This window comes from Astatotilapia calliptera, chromosome 12 (genome assembly GCF_900246225.1).
Source record: "Astatotilapia calliptera chromosome 12, fAstCal1.2, whole genome shotgun sequence".
Lineage (NCBI taxonomy): Eukaryota > Metazoa > Chordata > Actinopteri > Cichliformes > Cichlidae > Astatotilapia > Astatotilapia calliptera.
The window spans coordinates 14,489,900-14,513,389 of record NC_039313.1 but is presented as its reverse complement, the minus strand read 5'-3'; the positions used below and the strand labels follow the sequence as shown (position 1 = coordinate 14,513,389).

At 38.2% G+C, this 23,490-nt stretch overlaps 1 protein-coding gene across 4 annotated transcripts in view; it reads left to right on the top strand.

Moving 5' to 3' along the window:
- The window catches only part of grid2 (glutamate receptor, ionotropic, delta 2), a 557,059-nt gene that overhangs the window by 385,777 nt on the left and 147,792 nt on the right, over nt 1–23,490 (top strand). For all 4 annotated transcript variants that reach the window (XR_003274126.1, XM_026188535.1, XM_026188537.1 and 1 more), the window contains exons 5-7: nt 1,867–1,920; nt 9,266–9,439; nt 20,138–20,299. Coding sequence is in view for 3 of the 4 variants with exons in the window: in XM_026188535.1 (XP_026044320.1) it covers nt 1,867–1,920; nt 9,266–9,439; nt 20,138–20,299 (390 nt within the window). In the remaining variant the exon portion in view is untranslated. The remainder of the gene's footprint in view (nt 1–1,866; nt 1,921–9,265; nt 9,440–20,137; nt 20,300–23,490) is intronic.

Here is a 23,490-nt window from a genome sequence, read left to right as displayed (position 1 = left end):
ATTATTAGCCACACACCGCCACCCTCTCCAGCTGTTGCCTTTTGTTTAAAAAGTGTTTTATGGCGTGATGTTCTATAGTCACCTAGACAATTATAGCTAATGATAATATGAGTGGCACTCTATTTTTACTCTGGGATTGAAGGGAGAAGGGCTGAGAGCGAGTGAAGAAAAGGAGTAGGAGCAGTCACAGAGTGAGAAGTGAGTAATTAAAGCCCGATGATGGGATGAGAGGTGAGGGGAGAGCAACGATAAGAGAACAAAAATTAGAGGGTGGTTCTGGGAGGATGAAAATGAGAGACAAAAGAGGTAAAAAGCAAAGGTGAGTGTTTTTGACAGAAGAAAGTCAAAAGCAAGGTAAGAATACTCAACCCTCTGATCTCTGTTCAGTCTGTTCAGTAAATGTTTAATTTTGCAGTTCACCATGACATTGCTTAAGATGCATGGGGTTGGCCATGACTCAGGTTTTAGAGCAGGCTGTCCAGTAGTCATGGGGTTGGAGGGCTGATCGCCTTCATGTGCCAAAGAGTCCCTGGGAAAGATACTAAACCCCATGTTGCTCCTGAAAGCAGGTAAACACCTCGCCAGCTCCAGCCCTTTGCCAGTGTGTGAATGGCTAAATGAGAAACACATAACAAAGCTCTTTGTGGATCCTAGCAAAGGTTAAATGGGATATAAATATAGTATGCATAATATATAAATGCTAATAAGTGCAGACCCTTTACTGTTCCCGTTACCAGTTTCTTCCTTTTCCCATCACATAATTGTCTTTTTTTTTGGGTGTTTTGTTTTTTTCTGCCACTGATGCAAACCTCGAGCATTTATCTACCACAACTGAACTAATTGCTAGTAAGTGTAATGTGATTACTGACTTTGGTAAAAGTAATGAACTAGATTACTGTGTTAAAGACAAAGCTAATTAGATTAGGTTCAATAGATCAATACCAAATACTCCAAATACTAATGAGAAGAAGTCTGTTGTTTTATTCAAACACACACTCACACACACACAAACAAAAATATCTACTTATTATGTCATTGATGTCCTCATATCATATGTCATTGTTAAAAGTGATCACAGACGAATAACACACACGTGCACACACACGCACACACACACACACAAAGAACTGTTACTGCTATACGTATATAGCAGAGCAGATTAGCCTTTTAATAGAAATGTACGATATGTGCAAATATACTGCAGGTATGTCTGAAGTTCCAAAGGTTTAGCCTTGACTATAGTACTGTTCTCTCTCTGTTCTCTGCGGTAGACAGCCCTTTTCCAATGTGTCCTCACTGCAGCGTTTAACATTTGTGTAGCTGCTGGTTAGATAGACACATATAAATATTTAAGTTGCACTTCATGGAGACTGTTTTGTTTTTCTCTAGGCTGAAAAACACACAATTCTGAGGCATTTTTTGTTTGCCCCTGATTTTGTCTTGTGTTATTCGCACACACAGAGATCACTGCAGGAGGAAAAGCAAATGAAATCCCCTCAGAAGTTTGCCTAAATTGTGTAAAGTGATAAAATACTTGATGTTGAAGGCTGTATTTGGGTCAGGCAAGCATGACTACATTTGCATGTGTTTGAAAAGATTTTTGACTGATACCTTGAGCACCTTTGATAGAAATTCTGTGTCGAGCTTCACACCTTCACGCTTCACCGTTGCAGCTTTCCACTAAATTGTTTACCATCATATTCACACTTTAGAAGTCGTGATTCACAATGACAGTAGCCTTTATATGAAAGTCTGTAATAATTTATTTTACTGTAAATCATAAAAAGCCTGACTACTGTTGCCTTTGTTGGTCACAGAGATTAAGCGCAATTTAAAAAGAAAATGTTGTGTCTTGTGTTTTCGTAGGTGGTGGAGACAAACCTGGTGGCCTTCGATTGTCACTGGATCCTGATTAACGAGGTAAGTGCCATGACAGTGTATCATGTACTTTGTATGCTTTGTGTTGACCTTGTTCTTTTATTTATTCTGTGAATACTTCTGGCTGTATATCCAAAACCCTTTTTTGACTCCTATCTTTTGGATATTTGAGAGAAAACTTGGCTCTTTTTGTTTCACATCAGTTTTTACAAAAACACACATGCCATCGGTGGATGACCTTTAAAAGTTCACAATCAGTTCTAGTTCAATGCTTTTTTGGATTAACAGTTGTAGACAAGACCAAACAGTTCACAAAGTCAATTTCCTGTTCCTCAGAGTGTACAGTTATCACCCTGTGTATTTCTCTCATCCGTGTTCATGATCGCTGATCAGAGTGAGCGCTGGTCATAAGCGAAACATAATGAAACTTTAATGCTGGCTGTAATTTCCCATTAATTTTGAATAGGAGCCGATCTTTGATCTTGCTTCGCGAGAAATGCCTTTTAGAAAAACAGCAGAATTAGCTACATTTTTTGCGTGTGCGTGTGCATGTTAGGGGGTGTATGTGCACTACAAGCTAATGCAGTGTGTCTTGGCAGCCTCGGGCATTACAATGAACTTGCAGGGCACAACAGGGAGCCCATTCTGCCACACACTAACAAACACACAACCATATACACAAGCAGATACATCGGAGAAGAGCAAAAAGCAGCGTACACGCAATGTGGGACAAAACAAGAAAATATATCTAGATGCTTGAGTGTACTGTAGTTTCTCTCTTTTTCTCTCTCTTCCATTTTCAAGCCTCTAACTGTAGCATAACACTGCTGCTAACTGCTGCTAGTCCTATTATTTGCTCGGTTATGCAAAGAGAGTGTTTCTCTTCATGCATTGGAATGCATGACATCCATTAGTTCTGCAGGACAGCCAATCTTCTTCTCTTTGATGTTTAGTGGAGATTTTGAGACTTTGAGGCTCCAGTAACACTTACAATCTCCCCCAGTACCTTAGATAACCCCTCAACTTTTTTTTATTTATTTATTGTATTTTCTCACTTCAACAGAGTGGAGGAAACCAAGGGAGCCCTGGTTTTTATTCAACATGATTGTTCAGATGTAAAATGTGAATAAATCAGACCAAAACAATGACTCTGTTTTACTTAATTACTTCAGACAGGGCTTTTTATGTCACTTATCTGCTAAATAAAATAGAATGCATATCATAATGTCCATTTCCCATGTACCATTAGGGATTTTGACAAAAGCTTGCTTTTACAAGATGTCTTAGTATATTTTGTTTTTGTGATGGCAATAACAAGCAGCCTGTGAAGAAGACTATCATTATTTAGATGCCTGTTTGGCTAAATACGGATTCAGCGGCCTAATAAACTATACTTTGCTTTCAGTCTGAGTTCTTGGACCAGTCACATAAATGTAGGCTTCTGTTACAAAAAAAAGCAAAGGAGGGAACACTGGTGAAGTCCTGAAACTGTAAGCTGTCATCTGGCAACATTCTAGCCTTTTATTAACTGCTTAAAAATTCTAAACAAAGACCGGTCCACGGCACAGCTGTTCTGTTTTCCTGCCTACAGCAGGAACAGAATAGGTCTATATAAGAGCATGGCTGCATGTTTTACATCTAAAACCAAAGTGGAAATGTTTGGACATAATGCTCAGTGCCACGTTTAGCGAAACACAACAAAACCACACCACAAATACCTCATAACAACTGTCAAGCACAGTGATGGAGGAGGGATGTTTTGGGTTGTTTATGTGGCCTCACAACAAACCCCGTACCCATCTCCTTACTCTTCGTACAGCTTTAGAAATGGCTTATAACCTTTTCCACATTGATAGATGTGGAAAAGGCTTTGTTTTTCATTTGTTCCTGAATTTCGTGGGATCGCAGCATGATGTCTGGCTTTTAAGAAACTTTTGGTCTACTCCACTTTGTAAAGCAGATCCTATTTTAGTGATTTCTTGATTGAGAACAGTGGCAGTAATCAGGCCTGGCTACTGCCACTTTAGTCATATATGACTAAAGAAATTGAACTTAGCTTTCCAATGATGTCACACCAGAGGGGAGTGCAATCACTTTTTCATACAAGCCATGGAGGTTTGGATTTTTTTCCCCAGTAAATAATAAAGACCTTCATTTCGAATGTTTTTGTTATCTTTGTCAAATATTTACATTTCTTTGATTATCTGAAATATTTAAGTGACAAACATACAAAAAAAAACAGGAAATCAGGAAGGGGCCAACACTTTTCACACCAGTGTGTGTAGTAGATAAAACCGCGTTTCCAAAGAACAGATTGGAACAGATTGGAATGAATGAATGAATCATTAGGTGATGATAAGATCATGAATACGTTTGAAGCACCGCAGCTAATATAGATTCATTCTCTACAAATTGCGTAATTTGTTTGCTGTCTCCTCTGTTTGTTTTTTTTGTTGTTTGTTTTTTTTTTTCTCCATACAGGTGACCCAGGAGTTCTTTTTTTTTTTCTCTCTCTTCCCCCCCCTTCTCACCGTCTCTTCTCCCCTTTGGTTTTCTTTCTTTCTCTCCCCCTCTTTCTCTCATTCATTCCCCCTGTCCTATTTATTAAAAAAAAAAAAAAAAAAAAAGACAAAGGATGAACTGAAGCTCTGCCATCACGTAATGTCGCATACTGCTGTTTCTGATGTCATTTAGAAAAAAAAAAAAAAAAAAAAAAAAAAAATTGCGTAATCATTAGCTATTCTTTTTGTACTGCCTGTGGTTTGTTACTAATTATAAATTCATAAGCAAAACTCAAGTAGCTGCTTGTTAGTTATTTAAAAAAAAGAAGATAAACCTTTACTTTGAGGGTAGCAAAAAACAGTGGTCAGGCACCTATGACTTTAAAAAAAGCTCATTTCTAAGCAATTTCAGACTTTTGTGAATGACAGAGCTTCTTTGTTTCCTATATCTCTTTCTCTCTCTCACACACACAGTTTTTTTTATGCTAAAAATCAATGCTTACCAAGTCTCCCTGCATAAAATGTAAAAATCAAGACAAAAATATAGTCATAGATTTCTGTGATGCGCACACTATATTCCATTGGCCACATGAAATGGTTCAGAGGGTGTTTAAAATAGATGAGCGGTTAAAATATTTTGTCATATAGAATGTCCTCTTGTACTTCTTCTGTGGAGAATGAATATTCCTATGTGTGAAAGTCCTCTCCATCCCTGTAGATTATTATGGATGAGAGGGTACTGTATGGTTATCATAACTGTGCTTTATCTACAGCCAACAGTCAGACAGCCCCACTGAGGGGGAGTTCACAGTTCATAATTGATCATCCTTCCTTTACCCATCTCCTTTGCTCTTCTCAGGAGAAGAGGATGAGGGGTGTGGGGAGAAGAAGTGATAAGAGATGTTCATGACTTCTCTTTCTCTCTGTTTGCCCCTTACATTTTGGAGGATAACTCCACTATTGACCCCGCTCATTTCCCCATTATTCGTTATTCTTGATCTTTTCTGTGGTCGTTCACACCCGTTTCCTTTTTGTTCTTCTTTCGCTCCATTCGTCTGTCTCTTCTGCCTCTCAGAGGAAAAATGCATAGTAATAAGATGCTTTGAGATTAGCATTTTCTGTCAATTTGGAGCTTAACACGTCACTATGAAAGCCATGTAACTGGAACTATTCGGATTTTCTTTTTTTTTTTTAAATATAATTGCTGGATTATGAGGTCTTGTCCAATTTAAGAACATTCTACAGACTTTCGCATAATTGAACTCTATTAAAGCCTACTGTGTGGTGGTTAGTTTCATTTATTGTTCTTGGAAACAGATTAAGGATACAAAGTGACTCTAACTTAAGGCTGCAATCTCAGCTAAGTTAAAGAACAATTTTATTTGCTGCTCCAGAAGGACTTGCTGGGAGAGAATGAGTCTACATTTGTGCATACTGTGTCCACAGCTTGAAATTGCTCGCTATGACTTCAGCTATCTCATACCCTTGTTGTTAATAAGTGGCTACGCCGAAACTGTCGGATCTTTTTTTTTTTTTTGCCTTGTTGAAGGAAAACGTGGCACCTCTCTCATCCACCTTTCCCTGCATGGCTTGGAAATCTGAATTAGAACACATTTGATCATAATTCTGTCCTTGCTCCTGCCTCATAACTTGTCTGCATAGTGTTGGTGTGTTGTGTGTTTGCATGGTATTTCACTTTGCCGCAGATTTTCTCCATCATCTTGATGCGTTCTTTCTATCAACCTTCTAAATCTAATAGAATTTAAGGATTTAAAGACTTAAAGTACATTTCTTCTGTGGCCGTGTGCTACAACCCTCCCTTTCTTAACACTAACGGCAATAGTTTAAATAATATGATTATTAGTTAAATCCCATTTTACTTTCTTTTACCCTTCTTTGCTTTTTGAAGCCTTTATGGATGTAATGCATTTCTTAAAGATTTAATATTTATCTAGACATTATCAGATATGGGATGTTAGTCTTATCACTTCCATCATGTCTAACATTCACATTGTAATACACTGTGCTTACTGATCTCCTATCACCAGCAGGTAGGCTGGTGTAATACAGCAGACTGTAGTGAATTTTGGGTTATACTTTCTTCTGAGTATTGCTTTGAACAGCTTCATTCATCCTAGTCTCTCTCTTCTTCATGCTCTTTTTTTTTTTTATTCTTTCCTGAAGTGAACATGTGAGAAGACTTAAAGCCAGAGGAGATTATTATGGGCACTGATGGGCTCAGCAGTTGAGTAGCGGAGGACAAACAGAAAACCCCCCCAAAAATAAATAAAAGTAGCTTTCTCCTGTCATCCAAGAGAAATGAAAGGGAAGGGGAGAAATACCATGGGGAAAGAAGTATCTGGATAAGGGTAAAATGGTCGACAAGAATGGGGATAAATTGAACGGATTTGATTTACAGAGTAAACAGCTCATGATGAACTCCAGAAATTAGGTTTAGGGCATTCTGGCTGTCATGACTGACCTAGTGTGTTTAGTTTGAGGTAGCTGGCCTTGGTGTGTAGAATTTAAGCCCACAACACCGACATAAGGACCAAATGATATTGTAATTAAATGCTAATCTTTAAGAGGATTAAAAGGAATGAGTGATAAAACAATCTCACCTTTGTTCAGTTGTTGGTTAGGACTAAAAGACTGAGTAAGTAATTTGAAACTAGACAAAAATGACGATGGGCATGAAAGAGGGAATTAAAGAATTAAAATTTTGAGCTGGTAATTAGATAATGAGCAGTAATTATTTCATGGATGTTTCAGGGTCATTGTTGTAAATCCAACTCGAACCTCACCCCTATTTTAACTCAGTGTTGCAGAGGCATTTAGCGTTGGTCTTATAATGTTTTGATTGAAGAAGTCCATGAAAGGTTAATGGTTAGTGGCCTGAGGGAAGGTTGGGGTAAAGTGAAACTCGTGAAAAAGAGCGAAGTGATTATATGAGGTTAATATCAACTGTGTAGCAGTACCCTCTCCTTCCCGAGACTCTAGGGTTGTAGATGAGAGCATGTGTGTTTCTTCACGCCGGTCTACTGTATGTGCATCCATGTGTCATATTCATTTTGTCTTAGCTGTTAAAAGGCTAACAACTTTCAGAGCACTGAAAGTCACACTGGGTGATGTCACTTTAGTTTATCCCCAGGGAGATCCAGACAAAGAGCCAAACAGAACATGACAAAGGAAGAGGGACAAATCCCTGTTTAGAGGGCAAACCTCAAACCTCCCAATTAAGTGTGTCTTTGTCTCTGTTTTTGCTGTGTGTTGGTTCATCTATATTTGTTTGCATTTGATCCTTTGAGTGGTGCACTCTGGATAATTTTTGTCTACCGATCTTTCTTTGCATGCCCTTGACGGCCTGCTGTGCATCTTAATTCTCTTTCGGCCCACAAATCTGCCTTTTTAGCAATTTTCAGCATTTTCTCTCTGCTCTGGATCTTCTTTTTTTTGTTGGCTTTGTAATTCAGTCCCCTTCAGGGTTTTATGTCTTCAGCTGTTTGGGATTTTTGCCACGTTTTCACCCCTAAGCCAGCAAACGGATTCCTTATTTGGACTGTTTAGAAAGTATATACTTCAGAGCGCAGAGTGTTAATGCAAGGTTAAACATGTTAAGTTGTTTGAGTAATTTGTCAAGGTATAAATTCCATTCTTTTGTTGTTAACTTTTATAAATAATTGAAATCCACTGTAGAACTACATCTGGTTCCAGTAAAATATGACCACAGAGGTAAAAGTATAAAAAGCAGAAACTTGAAAATCAACTTCTAAGCAGAAGCAAATGAATATTTTTGTGTCTGGTGGTGTGGAGATCTAGGGGCCATTGCAAAGGCAATACATCATCCTTATTAGTGCAGATGACACTGGGTATACCAATAAAGTCCATATAAAACAACCTCTAATCACCATTGATCATATCCCATGAGGACTCACGGGTCTTAATGGACGTTAATTACACTCAATTAAAATCCATTCCTATTAGTCAATGAGGTGTGTTATCTATAATATTACCCTTCACTAATACAAAGTGTGTGTGTGATGGATTGTTTGTGCATGTGCATAATCTGAGTCCTTTCAATCCTATCAAGCGGACTCAGGTGCATACACAAGGGAATCATAAGGGTTTTTCATGATTGTACGGCTTAAAAACAGTCTCATAAAAAAAAAAACCTGACTGATTTATGCACAGACTGGCATGGGCACAAAAGACACATGAAATCACACACAAACACAATCACTGCATACACATACAAAGGAAGTAAAAGCTGTTTCAGTTGATGGCAGCATTACCTCCACCAGGGACGATAAACGTCAGTTCTCATCTCATCACCACATGACCCTCTGCATGGAGGATGGATGGAGATCCATGGATGGAGAGCGGGGAAGGAGAGTGTGTGTCCTAGGGCTAAAATTAGCAGTGATTCCTCCCCCAAGGTTTTGCAAGGACATACAGAGTACGTGCAAACGCACATGTGTGCACATAACAAACATATGCGCACAGTCAGGCCAACACGCAGATATTTTTTACCCTTCTCTCTTCCTCTTTCCATAGGCTGACTTGTACCTTTCATATCTAATAACTATTTTTGCATATGATGTAGACAGCTTTTCATCGCTCGGTGTGGCGATAATGAGAAACATAGGGTATCTAAAACAAAGCCTAACTTTTACTTGTTTAGGAATTAGATCTGAGGCTTTTGAGGTGTAATATTCAACCATGTTTTTCTATTTTTGCTTTTATTTTGTGTGCGCAGTTACAGTTCTTTTGTATTTTGTTCATGCTGGCTTTATGTCTGCATAATGAAGTTGTTAATTTCATACCTACATTTACTTCATCCCTTCTTTCCTCTCCTATACCTATTCCTCTATTCTACCCTTTTTCAGGAGATCTCGGACTATGACTTGCAGGAGTTAGTCATGAAGTCTATCGGTCGGCTGACGTTGGTGCGCCAGATGTTCCCAATGCCCCAGAACACAACCCAGCGCTGTGTCAAACACAACCATAGAATTAACACTTCCCTCTGTGACCTTAAAAACCCAAAGGCTCAGCAGCTAGAGGTGAGTTGGCAAGTTATTGATTTTCAGTATTATGTTGAATACTAGCTTAATTGTCCAAATTCTGTTGCTCACTGCCAAGAACACTTTTCTGTTATTTGTGAATTTTTTAAGTAATACTCAAATATGTGGCATGACTTGCATTTGTTTTTGTTTTTTTTTCATACATGTCTTTTATATTTCAAGCTATGAAATAAATAACTTCAAAATCAACAGGGGTTCATTACTCAGAACAGTTATTACACCCATTAAGGAGTTGTGAAAAGAGTGATTGATTTGAGAAGTAGGCTTGCCTAATGTTACAGAAAGAAATCAACAGAGGATTGATTATAACGTAACAGATGACTCACTGAAAAATATGTGTATTCTAATAATTTGTTTTTAATTTTTAGCTGAAAAATTGTGCAGAAACAGTTATTGGCTGATGTACACTCACAGCGAGCAGAAAAGTTGCTCACAAAAACTGTCAACAAAAATCAAGCTATTGTAGGGAGTTGAGATGAGTGGCTTGTGGCTTAGTCTTTGACAAGTTGTCCCCTTCCAGTTTAATTAAATCGGGTAAGAAAAGATGGATGTTCAGTGGGAATACAGTCGAGTCGATGGAAATCTTTGCCCCCAGTCATTGATGACATTGTGAATGAGAATAAGTGACTTTAAATACACTTGGTGTAGCTCTAGTGTATCATTAAATGCAAACCTCTAACACATTCTGCTTTTAATGATGTAATTTTTTTTGTTTCCTTTTGTTTTGACACTGTCAAGGCAGATCGTTGTCATGGTGAAGTTTTACTTGCCAACTTATTGTGCTGAGTTGCATCCTGTTTGCATCGCTTTACCTTTGATGTGTATACAGAAATCCACCTGCTCCAGTCCACCAAGTAGCTGTGCATATATTGTTTTTTTTTCCACATGTGACCACAAAAACCAAGCCATGATGTCCACTCTCTATAGACAAAAAAGCATGGCTCAGTGGCAAACAAAAGATACTTCTATATTTTGATTAAAAATCACAATGGTAAAAGAGAAGAATTGTAAAACTCAATAGCTTTTGATTACAATGCATGTGACTGCTTGATGAGAGTTTGACAAACATAATTTAAAGGAAGCACGAGAAAGAACATTCTCTGGTCTGACGAAAGAAAAGCTATGGACATTTGTATTAGCTATGGGAACTGAAACTTGTATGAAAAGAAGAAAAGATGAACGAAGCCAAACATACATTAGTAAGACATGGTTTAGCAGACTACAAGCCCATTTAACATCTGTGGAGACGCCTGAACAGCCTTTCTTTTCAAATCGATGCAGCTTGACAGGCTCTTTCATAAAGAATTGGAGAAACTGTACAGTTCCTTGTATGGAAAGCTGACAGAGACTTACCCTACACTTAAACCTAAAAGTTATATCTGACAAAAGAATGAACTGAGAATCCGGTCTTTAAGTCGGACGTAATTAGCTGTGTCTAGGCCCAAACTCCGCTGCAGGTCCCTAAGTCAAACAGTCACTGCAGCATCACTGACTAAATTCTTTCATCTGTAATAAAATGATCAGTGTGGCTGCTCTACCAGGTATAACAATTAAGTTTAGCATCCAGACATCCATCAAAACAGAATTCATGAAATTTATGAAAATTAGAAGTTAGCAGGGAGTTAGCTCGCTAGTTTCAATCTAAATATAAATATACCATCTTCTGACTGAGGGATTTCTGAAACAAATTAAAACGTACAGCTCTGCTACCACTTCCAACATAAATGAAGACAGGAAAGTAAACAGCAGTGGCATTTGTAGGGTTAATGAAGTTTGGCTAGTATATAACAATGTGCTACGTGATTGCTAGCGACACAGCTATGTTAGCATAATATAAAAAGTGAAGCTGGAGGATGAACGCTAACTTTTTTCCACTTGATAAAAGTTAACGTGAGGATTCTCAATGGTCAGGGACAAATGCAGTCAATCAGGATGCTGTAAACGGACCAAACTTCAGCCAGGAGAACAACTGCGATAATCCATCAACAATACGAGGTTAGTCATTCATATACTGCTGCATGGGCTGGGCTGTAGTTACATCCTAAGGTTTTTTTAAAACTAAGCTTTAAACTGAATATCCAAAAGTTGATTCTGTTCATCTGGACGTAGCGTTTTCAGTGGAAGAAACGTATCGTCACTCATCCAAGTGACTTCTTCAGTCTCAGTTGACTGCAGGTTTCCCCAATCTTATGAACAGTACATTTGCATAATGTACTGTTTATAATGTAACGTTTCTTCCACTGAACGCTACATCCAGATGAACAGAATCAACTTTTGGAGATTTACTTTCCTGGATGATTGAGAATAAAAACCGAGAGAGGCCGACAGTGATCACTGACTGTTTTTAGGTGCTTGTTGAGATTAAATAGAACAAGATAAAAAGATTTAAAACATGTTAAAAACACAACAGCCTTATTAAACACAGGGTAGTTTGGGCCCGGAAGCAGGATTCATCATGTCATCACTTAAAGACCGGATATGTTTATAAAAGGGAAATTTCACATTTTGAACTTCCAATAGGTTTCCAGAAAATTTCAGAAATTGTCACTTTTTCATTTCCACTTTAATTTCTCTCTAGAACAGAACAAAGTGTACAAAAAGTAAAAGGATCTTTAATCTAGTACAATGACAACTTTAATTAACTTTCATTTCTAATGAGAAAAATCTTAATTTTAATAATCCTAACAATGTCACCAGAAACCAGTTTTTGAAACTTAAGGGACCACACTTAAATGTATTAAAGTGCACTTGCTTTTTTTTTTTTTCTGTGACTCTCAATGAAGATGATGCCACACCCCAATTTGTGTTTAGCAGCAAAAAAGACAAAAAGACTGGCCATCCATGAAATGAGCCTTATGACCCAAAACTTCCCTTCCCAAACTAATGAGGCAGGAAAGCTAAATAAATAAAGCCTTGGAAAAACAGAGTACCAGGACCTTCATCCCAAAAAGAAAAAAATAAATTCCCAAAGAGAAGAAGGGGTCTGGAGATGCTAGACAGCTCCTTGGTCTGGGTGACAGAAAAATCCTTTCTTAGCCTCCTTTAAATTGGGGCAAGGCAATTATCATTTACTTCGCCCGGTCACACCAAGAAAAGAATGAAGAGATAGGTATGGGAGTAGAGAGATGGGAGCAGATAGGAACGAAGGAAAGTGGATGCAAACACTAGGGGGAGGGCATGTAATTATATGTGGGATGGCTGTATTTAATTTTGACCCATGCAGTAGATTCCAGTATCATTACATATACTGGTTCACACTATGTCTGAATAATGTGGGTTTATTTAAACAGAGACAGAAACTACTATGGGCAAATGTTCCTCTGCCTTGCTCTGTTTTTGCATCTTTTAAACATGCAACAGGTGTTTCAGTATGACATTTAAACATGTCACTTGATCCTAATGCTTTGAATTACAGCAGGCCTCCTGGTTCGATGTTGTCCAGTCATCCATCCATTGTTACTGAGGCTTTTTTTAACCTGTAAAATTAATAATTTTTGACCACATCCTTATGCAGTTTTATGTAAGACCTCACATTTCATTTACAGTACGGCAATGGAAAACACAGAGTGACAGTTTATTTTTCCATCTTCACATTTTGTTTACTATTTTTGTAAATGGCCCCTGGGGTGGCAATACATACGCAATATATGTATTTTTTTTTATTTTTATGTGACTCATCAAGCTGCCATCAAATGAACAGAGAAAAGGGAGCACAGTCTCATTTATGTGTCAAGACAAAAATATCAAATTAAATTAATATGCTGTTGATTTATGTAGAAGCGCAAGACCCTGGAGGAACATGTTTGATGAATGTTAGAATCACATTGAAACATTTGGATATCTGGAAGAGTTTGTTTCTAGACTTTTGCCTACTAGCTGCTTGTAGACATTCATAGAGGAAAGATAAAGAAATGCATGTGTTTATGTAATATAGGTGTCAACATGCAAGTCGTTTAAGTCAAGGGCAATGTGTTTTTGGGTGTCTAGCGAAAAGAGTGATCTCAAAAGTCATGCACTTGCTGCATGCATGTTCATTTCCATATGCAGACTGATGGATGGCTGAATGAAAAACAAAACAATGATGAGGATGAGGATGAGGAGGACATAAGAAAGAGCGAGTGGGAGAGAGCGAGCTTGAGATTGAGGAAGCAGATCAGCTCAGCGGTCAGAGAGTGGCCCAGAAGCCCAATTTCACACTGCAATGAAGCACATCAACTCAGGCTGACCACACAAGCACACACACTCTCATACAAAGCTTGCTCGGAGAGCCGAAACCAAGCTCCCCACGGAGCAGTAGAGTTTCCCTTTAATTTTAAAAGAAAAAGAACGATAAAGAAAATCACCACGTGGAAGACATAAAACAATGCTGTGAAAGCTAAGATACTTTGAAGGAAGTTAGATGTGAGGAAAATTTGGCATGTCCTTTTGTCCTGACTGTCAGTAAACAATTTGATAAGCAGTAAGAAAGACAATATCTTTTGTTATCCTTCCATCCCCCATGCCAACTTTTTAAGAAACCAAGAAACCTGGTTCTATCCCTTACATTTTATGATTTAATGTTTTTATTCTGTATGAGGTGTACCTGTAAGCTTGGCTGTTATATACTGTGAGGTTTTGGCCATGAATGTCTGCGTCTGAATTACAATATCCCATCTAATATGGGTGGCTGTAGCTCAGGTGGTAGAGCGGGTCATCTACTGATTGGAAGGTTGGTGGTTCGATTCCCGGCTTCCCCTAGTCTGCATGCCAAATATCCTTGGGCAAGATACTAACCCGAAATTGCTCTCCGATGCATTCATCGGAGTATGAATGTGTGTGAATGTCAGTTGTGCTTGTGCGAATGGGTGTGAATGGGTGAATGCACAAGTTGTGTAAAGCGCTTTGAGTGCTCAGAAGAGTGGAAAAGCGCTATATAAGAACTAGTCCATTTACCATTTAATATAAACAGCTATGTTTTCATAGCTTTCATGTTTTGCTGGTTGTTGTTTTTTTACTTTAACAATATCTGAAGATTATTCAGTGAATAACATCTTTGACCTGAGTTGGAATGAATCAACCACAAGGGTTTGTTGCCATGCAAAAATGGCTAATTATAGTGCTGGGATAAAGTATTTGTCCCTGTCTTTGATTTTTTTAATGTTTGTCTGACTGGCATGTTTCTGATAATTAAAGAATTTGTATTATTAGACAAAGATAACCTAAGCAAATACAACATTTTTTTTATGTGATGATTTCATTTGTTAAGGGAAAAAAGCTATCCAAACTTTCCTGGTCTTGTGTGATAAAAGTAATTAGACCCCCCTTTTAAATCACGAATTAAAAATGTAATCACATTTTTCTAGGCGACATCTATCAGCCTGAAAGGGGTTACAAAAGTATTTGTAAGCCTTTGGAACACTAGCAAACCACACTGAGAGCCATTATCCACAAATAGAGAAAACTTCCCAGGAGTGACCGGCAATGTTCCCTCTAATTTTTCACGTGTCTGAGCGAACACACAAACTCCCTGAGCGGTCCCTTGGACCACTGTGAGCGACATCAGACGTGTGCACTGTGGTCACTCCAGCATCGAATCCATCCAAGTTACATGGTTTATTAAAATAATCAAATTACAGCATTTATGTTAGACTACTTTTAATTAACTGCTTTAGCCCACTTACAATGAAAATGTAAAAAAAATCTAGTCATTGACCTGTGCAGTATGTTAACACTATTGGAAGTAAAAATAACTTGAACTCCAATTTTGAAAACACAACTTTCTTTCTTTTTTAAAAAAAGCTCTGACTTGTATTATGAGTCTGTGGTCTGGGAGAGAGTCTGTAACTCTCTGTCTGCAAAATATAGTATATAATGACCAATGCTGGGCAATTAATTATATAGTTACTTCTTCAAAAAAGTAACTCAGTTTGGCAAACAACAAGGTTTTTTGCAGCTATTTTTTAAATGCAGCCAAGGCATTTTTAAATAAACATTTCAAACTATTTACAGAACAATCAGCTGTTCTGCATCAAATCTGATGCCACACAAATTATTTGTGCCACTCCAAAAAATAATTTCTGTCCACTATGAGATAAAGGAGAACAACAGCCTGATACCTGCAGGCCTGACAACAGGAGATATATCACTCCTGTAACACCTGTAACATTCAGCAGTCGCCTCATTGTTCTGACACACACACAACAACACTATACTACACTCTAACTACACAAGATTTGTGCTAAACGTCAAAAATCTCTCACATCTCAAAACTTCCCCCCGTTTCTTAACAACTAGATGCCACGTTGCCATATCATTTTTTGATTGGTCGACATGGTACTTTTTTGGACGAATAGGAAAGGGAGAGGGGGGTGGAGTTTGTTTTTGCTCACACTCTTTCCAGCGTTTTCCTTATAAAACACAGTTTTTACCGTTTATACCCGCAGTAAATATAAGCAACGATAGTATTCAGGAAGAAAACCAAACATTGAATATTTTTTTAATCACAACTGGGGCTGCCACAAACGATTATTTTGATAGTCGACTAGTCACCGATTATTTTTGTGATTAGTCGACTAATCAGAGCATGCATCCATTGGACGTAAAACCTACAGCTTACTGCACAAGCATGCATCTGCTCTCATATAACTATCATTAGCTTACAGCTTTAAGTGTGTAAGGTATGTGCTAACTAAAAATAAAGACAAGATGATAGTTTATTAAATTTTAATGAAATTTGCAGATTGTTTCGGTGAAGTTTAATAAACTCCTTGCTATCTAAAATATAACGGGACACCGGAGTATATTCTCGAGCATCTCACACTTCTGATAATCAGTTGTCTGCTTGACGTTTATACAGCTGTGTAAAAACTACACAGCAAATCCAGCATGTCCAAATTAACACTGTTGGATTTGATTTCAACACTATTAAAGTGTCTATATGGGTCCACACCAGAGAGTGTTAATTTAACTCTTTTTGGAGAGTTGGTACGTTAACTCTGATTTAGTGTTAAACACCAAATCTGTCTGGAGTTGATAATTTAACACTTGGTGTTAAGAGTTTATATATTAACTCTCAAAGAGGATTTTAGTTTAACTACGTAAGAGTTATCTTCTAATTCATTCTAAAAAGCGGGAATTTTACTGTTCTGAACTTCTAGAAATTTCTTTTGGAAATAAACATTTACTAAAAAGATGCAATGGTTTTTGAAAAACATTTATTATGAACTGTGCACCACAATTTCAAAACATTTTCTGAAAGATGTAACAGTATACATGTTCTCACTTTCATTAGAATTTTGTTTATCAAAAGGTCTGACATGGTAAATGCAAATAACAGCATTCTCATCACTTATTGCTTCAATACAATATGCATGTCCTTCATTCATCCCTTTGTGGAACTTCAACGCACTTCTGCTCTCCCCCATATTCCATCTTCACAAGCATATCCTGTGCGGAGATTGAATAAAAATTAGTTGACACTAATTAATGGCACAAATAATCCAGTAAACAATTGCAGCACAGTAAAAAAAAAAAAAAAAGGAATCCTTTTTGAGCCATTACTTGTGTAAAGTATTTTCCCAAAAGACAAGGACACAGGCAACAGGTAGTACTGAACTAAATGTAAAACCTCAACCTTTTTCATTTTTACCTAAACCGTGTGCACAAAACTCTGGAGGGATCTATGCTAACGTAGAACCCAGTCAGGACGTCTGCTACTGCTGTTTGCTTGTTTTGTTTTGTTTTTTATGGGCGATCATTTTCAGGCTTCAAGTAGCACCATTATACCAACATTTCACATTCTACACATTGTTTTAGGTGTATTTGACCAAAGGTTTGACTGAAAATTCACATGCAAGCTTTTTTTCAAGGCTGTGGTATTTGCCCGCAAACAATACCTTTCAGCTAGCTAAAACAGAATATTATGCTATCACTGAGCAACATGGCTAATGCCTTTCACACAGCTTTGTATCAACTCCAAAGAGCCACAGAAGTAAAAGCTCATAATAATAATTGAAACAATCTTTTAAAAAAAATGACTTACCAAGCATGGCAAACAACTCAAATATGTAGAGCAAAATGTTCTGAAACGGCTTCACTTCAGCTTCGATTGGAGCCGTGCTGGGGGCGGAGTCTGTGAATTTACTCTATTGGTGTCATAGCCCCTGTCGGAGTTCAGAGTTAAGAGGTCAAGAGTTAATGTTTCCATTGTAACACCTCCAGATTTGACATAGAAACACTCATTTTTAACACTCGATTTTAACTACTATCATTTTACACCTCGGAGTTACATTAAAAGAATGTGACTCTGCTTAGAGTAAAATTAACTCTACTTTTGCAAGAAGACTATTAACACCAAAACATTTAACACTTTTGAATTTTCTATGTATAACTTTAATCTCAGCCAAACCGATTTACTCAGGAACAAATAAAATACTAAAAAAAGCCAAACAATAACATTTTTAAGTTATCTAAGTGACTTATATATATTTAACCTGAGTAGCGAAAGACGGTGGTGGGTTTGAAAAGGATTTGCCGTGAGTCCGGTGTTCTCACAGGCTCTAGTGAGCCTTGCCCCCGGCTAGCTATCGAGCTAGTGGGTAACAGACGTCTCCAAAAACGTCGGAGCACTTTTGAAAATATGTGGTGTCTTGATAAACTGAGCAGATATTTGAGGTTTATACAGTTACATTCTCGCCTGAAAATATGTTAAACGTTTAATTTTGTGACCCAGAAAGAATAATAAGACTAATATTAAAACAAACTAGCTGCCGCCATTGTTGGAAACTGAGCTGGACTGCGCTATGAATTCTCGGACACTGCTTCTTCTTCGGGGTTTAACGGCAGCTGGCATCCTTGTACATGCAGTGCTGCCATCTTCTGTTTCAGTCCGTTATTACACTCTTAATTCCTACTACTTATTCCTGCGTCTTTTGTGATCTTACAAAGCTTCAAATGACGGGTCGACTATTAAATCAGTCGTCGACGATTTTGATAGTCGACGTAATCGTGACTAGTCGACTAATCGTGGCGGCCCTAATCACAACTCTGGTTTTACGTGGCCTATCAACACAATTTAAAAACTGGTATAAAGTCCACACTTTTTCCGTCAGTTGTTCCGTCTGTCCTGCTCACATCTCCAATGGTTGTACACGTCATTAACGTGGCTTCACTCCACATCAGCCACGCCGCTGTGCTCGCTAAAACACCGGTGTCGGCACATAAGGATGCTGTCATAGCCTGTCAACCACATTGATTAGCTGCATATATACGAATGTGAATCGCATCATTGGCTGGACTATGGGATAAGGTGGCATCATTCTAATCCCATACGGGAGCAGCCAGTCACTTACTGACTAACACTGCAAAACAGAATTGTTAAAAGTATTAATTTTAATTTCAATGCAGGTTAGATTTTTTTCTTTTGTGCACAACACAGATTTCCTGTGCGCAGAGACCGTGCCAGCAGTGCGCAATTGCGCACGTGCGCTGCTTAGAGGGAACATTGGTGACCGGTCTATCAGCATTACTCCAAGACCTCATCGGCAACTCCTCCAAGAGGTCACAAAAGAACCCAGAACAACATTTAAAAAACTGCAGGCCCCACTTGTCTCAGTAAAGTCAAAGTTCATGATTCAGCAGTCAGAAAGAGACTGGGCAAAACTGGCATCCATGGGAGAGTTCCAATGAGAAATTTACTGGTGGCCATAAACAATACCAGGGTTCGTTTCACATTTCCCAAAAAATATCTTGATGATCCCCAAGACTTTTGGGAAAAATATTCTGTGGACTAATGAGACAAAAGTTGAACTTTTTGGAAAGTTTTTGTCCAGTTGTATTTTGCCTAAAACTAGTACAGGATTTTTTCATGATAAAGTTCATTCAGAGCTATGGGCATTATGTATTTCCTCGGGCTATCTTTGTCTAATATTAAAATCAGCTTGGTGATCTGAAACGTTTAAGTGTGACAAATATTTAAAAAAAAACTAAAAAATCAGGATGTTGGCAAATACTTTTTCACAGCAATGGAAGTACTGGGCAAAAAGTTGAAGAAGATTTAAACACTGTGTAGTATAATATATTTAAAAAAATATTGTGTTCAAAGCCTCTTTTTGGTGTACAAAATGCAATATTAGAGAGATCAAGGCTTCTGCTTGTGTTGTGTGATTGTATTCATTTGTCCATTAATGTGAGTGGATCCACACTGCTTGCTTGCTTTTTTGTGTGTAGGCGTGGATTCATTGTAGTTCATTTATTTTACCCCATTCCCATTTACACAGAGACAAGAGGCTTGGTACTGTACATTACACAATGATCAATCACAGAATGAGTGGACTCCTCCTGTCTCCTACTTGTTTTTGTTTTGGTGTCAATGACCTTTCAGTACATTAATTAATTTAATCTTGAAAGCTTTTTTTTTGTTCTTACTTATAAGAAGTACCCAAAAACAATGTTGGCTGCGTAGTCAGGCTGTATACTGTTGATTTTAAGGAGACAAGGTAATATTTTTCTTTTTTGATCAAGAAGCTGCTGAATTTGTCCGGAAATAAATTGTTTAATTTTAATAGCATTTTAACCTGGAAAGGCTTGGACTGTTTGTTTTGTGAAACTTATTACTGATTACAAGTTTGTCTTTATTTTCTCACACAATTCAAGTTGCATTGCCTTGTTTTATCTTCCTTTTTATGTTTCTTTCTGTAGATCACCAACCGCTACATCTATGATACAGTCTTACTGCTGGCCAATACCTTCCACAGAAAGTTGGAGGACAGGAAATGGCACAGCATGGCCAGTCTGAGCTGCATCAGGAAGAACTCCAAACCATGGCAGGGAGGCAAGAGTATGCTGGATACTGTCAAAAAGGTATAAAATGGTGAAGAAATTCACACTGTGTTTTTTCCTCTCAAGGCTTACAGGAAGGTGCTTCACCAAGTGTGCAAGCATAATGTGTATTTGGCTGCTCTGGTGAGTCTACCTGAGTATACACAGATGTAGGCACAGAGGTAAGCTGGTTGTTGTTCTGCAAGCAAGCATCCTCAGTTCATACAGTAAGAACTTTTCATATGTGGTTAAAGACTTGTGAACCTTTTTTAGGGAGCCTACTTGCAACTTATTCTGTTCACTTCATTTCGCAATGTCTTAAACACATCAATTACCATTAATGAGAAGTTCACGCAGTAATGCAGTGCATGTGTCACAGGAGTGCAAGCAGAGACAGTGAAGATGGTGATTATTGGTGAAAATAAACAATAGCTTCCTGACAGGTTGAAACAACCAGAATGGCTAATAATTAGTATGCTAATTTGAGATTAATGGTGCGTGAGGTACGATACATTTAAGACATTAATATGGAGTCAGTACCTACAGCTTCCTGTGGCTTTTAGTCAAGAAAACAACTATATCCTATTAAATCTGATCCCAGTTTAATAAGATCCAGAGATTTGTTTACTGCTAACTACTTCACAAATACAGCCAGCTGTCCAATGTTTGTATCAATTCAATTCAATTCAATTTTATTTATATAGCGCCAAATCACAACAAAAGTCACCTCAAGGTGTATCCACTTAGATTATCAGTGTATCAGTCTGAAAGGTGTCAAAAAGCATTCATAACCCTTTAGAACTCTTGCAAACCACGGTGAGAGCCGTATACTGTTATATGAATGGCAGACAGACCTCGCCATAGAACACCTGTTCTATCACAGAATAAGCCTACGTGTTGCAACATCCAATTCAGTTTCCATAAAACATTGTATTTTCTTTCCAATATTAAAATCATTCATATGAGCTGTTCGCACTAAAGTAAAAAGCACCATCACTTCATGCGGATACCCTTTCGGCGCCAGCTGTGGTCGCAAGGTTGGAGCCGAACAAAAACACCCTGATAATGACTGTGTTTAGTCTGTTCCTTCCCATTCCATGCAAGGCCACCTGGGTTGGCTGGAAAACTGTTTACTTAGCATACCAGGGCGAAGGACACTGTCTCAGCTGAACTCTGGACACGCACACACATACGTATACACTGATATGCACACACTAATTCCCCCTCCCTTTCCAAATGCCTTCGATGCTTGTTCCCTCCTGAGCCCGCGCTGGAATGGTAGCGCTGGGCAGGATGGCTGCTGTGTTTGCTTCGGATTACTCCTCACCCCCCACCCGACCCTGTGGCTTGTCACGTGTTCCATAATGTTGTACTGTGGACATTTATGTGTTTTTTTGTGCAGAGAAGTTTTTTTGTTTCCTGTTCTCATGCTGTCCTCCCAGGAGCCCAGCATGAGTAGAGGTCTCTTTTTTTCCCTCTTGTACTTTCCCATTGTAGTGTATATTTCAGTGGTTTTTTTCTGTAACGCTACCGATCTCCGACCTGTATCCCCATGTGATGTCTGTGTTGTGTGTGTAAGGTCCGGGGGGGATGGGGGTCCTATTTCACTTCAGGGCAACCTGCACGTGGCGAATAAAGCCTTGATTGATTGAAATCTGTGGCATGTTAGTTCAGATAGTTGTGCAGTCAGTGAAGAGCAGAATAGATCTAGGCTCCTAAACTTATAGCCAGCTTGAACACAGAGTTTGTCTTTAACTGTGTTTGCATTAATTCAGAGTAAGTCAGGACGCAGTTCAACAAAAAAACGAACCAATCCAGTTTAAGATGAGTCACATGCTGAGGTTAATAAACAGCTTTTGTATTTACAACTGATGGGTTTTCAAATCCAACACCATTGCACCCAAATGTGCAACTTTAAAACCATACAGACATACATATAAAACCTTACAGACTGATTCGAATGCAGAAATGAAACAGATTCAGATTCACATGCTATAAAAGTAGCATATCACTAGGTGCTAAGACGAAATACAAATTAGTGCACAGCACTCAATAATAGACTTGCTCTCTTAAAACATAAAAAGAGCAGTAAGGCACCACAGTTTTTTATTGCAATACCTTCACCAGAATATAAAAAAGGCATATTACACTGTCATTATGTATATAAAAAACAGAGCCTAACCATTTGTTTAACAAGCTAAAAAAGTGTTTGCTGTTTTCTGACATTGTCCATATTTCATTAGCATTCATTTCCCAATGGCTATGAGTATAAAACCCTCCAAATTCTGCTCCTGAGTTGAATGCTTGATCAATTTCATTGTGCAGAAGAGGGTCATCAAAAATGTTTAGACCAAATCTATTGTGTGATACACCCTGTGAACCCTGTGTTCAACTCCTACAGGAGAAAAGAGGAGCACAGTTTCTGCATGCTGAATATCAATTTCTTTTTAATCTGTGTCCATCACACGATCCCCCATCTCTCACGCAGGCTGTGACAGTCTGCATATTCATTCACTGGAGATTTTTTCAGTAGCCCTAGTGTGTGTTGAAGCATGGACAGCCCAGACTGTAAATTCTTGACTGTTTTGTCTTCATCAAAACATTGGCATTTACTCATGTCCTGAAGTGCTTTTGGATTTAGACCATCAGTTTTTTAACATTTAGAAATTATGAGGTACCAGACACACTAGATCAGCATGAAGTATCCCACACTGTAGGCATCTGCAATATATACATTCGGATGCTGTGCTAAGAATAATGTTTTGGACATGGATCCCAAGGGTTGCCAATGAGCTGTGTCCACTGCAACTCCACACCCCCCTGGCATCTCAATGCTTTTTACTATCAGTGCTGCCTGCATTTCCTTCTCACATTTGAAATCTCTGCGTTATTTCATAATATTTCAGTATTTGCTGTGTCACTGTCTTTGCCAGATACATTTATTTATTTGTTTATTTGTTATTAATGAGCACAGTTCCTGGCTTTGAGACACTTTAGAAAAGGCCAAATCAGTGTGAAAATGCCGAGGAGCACTTGTAACAATGCTCAAAAGTAGGGATGTGTATTGATAAGATTTTCACGATTCCGATTCCATTTTCGATTCTGTTTAACGATTCGATTCTTTATCGATTCTCTTATCGATTCTTTTTAAAAAGGAGAACACTAAGTTCGATTAGCTTAGAACTTTGTTTTATATTTTCTCTTTGAACAAGATAGAAATTTAGGAGTAACAT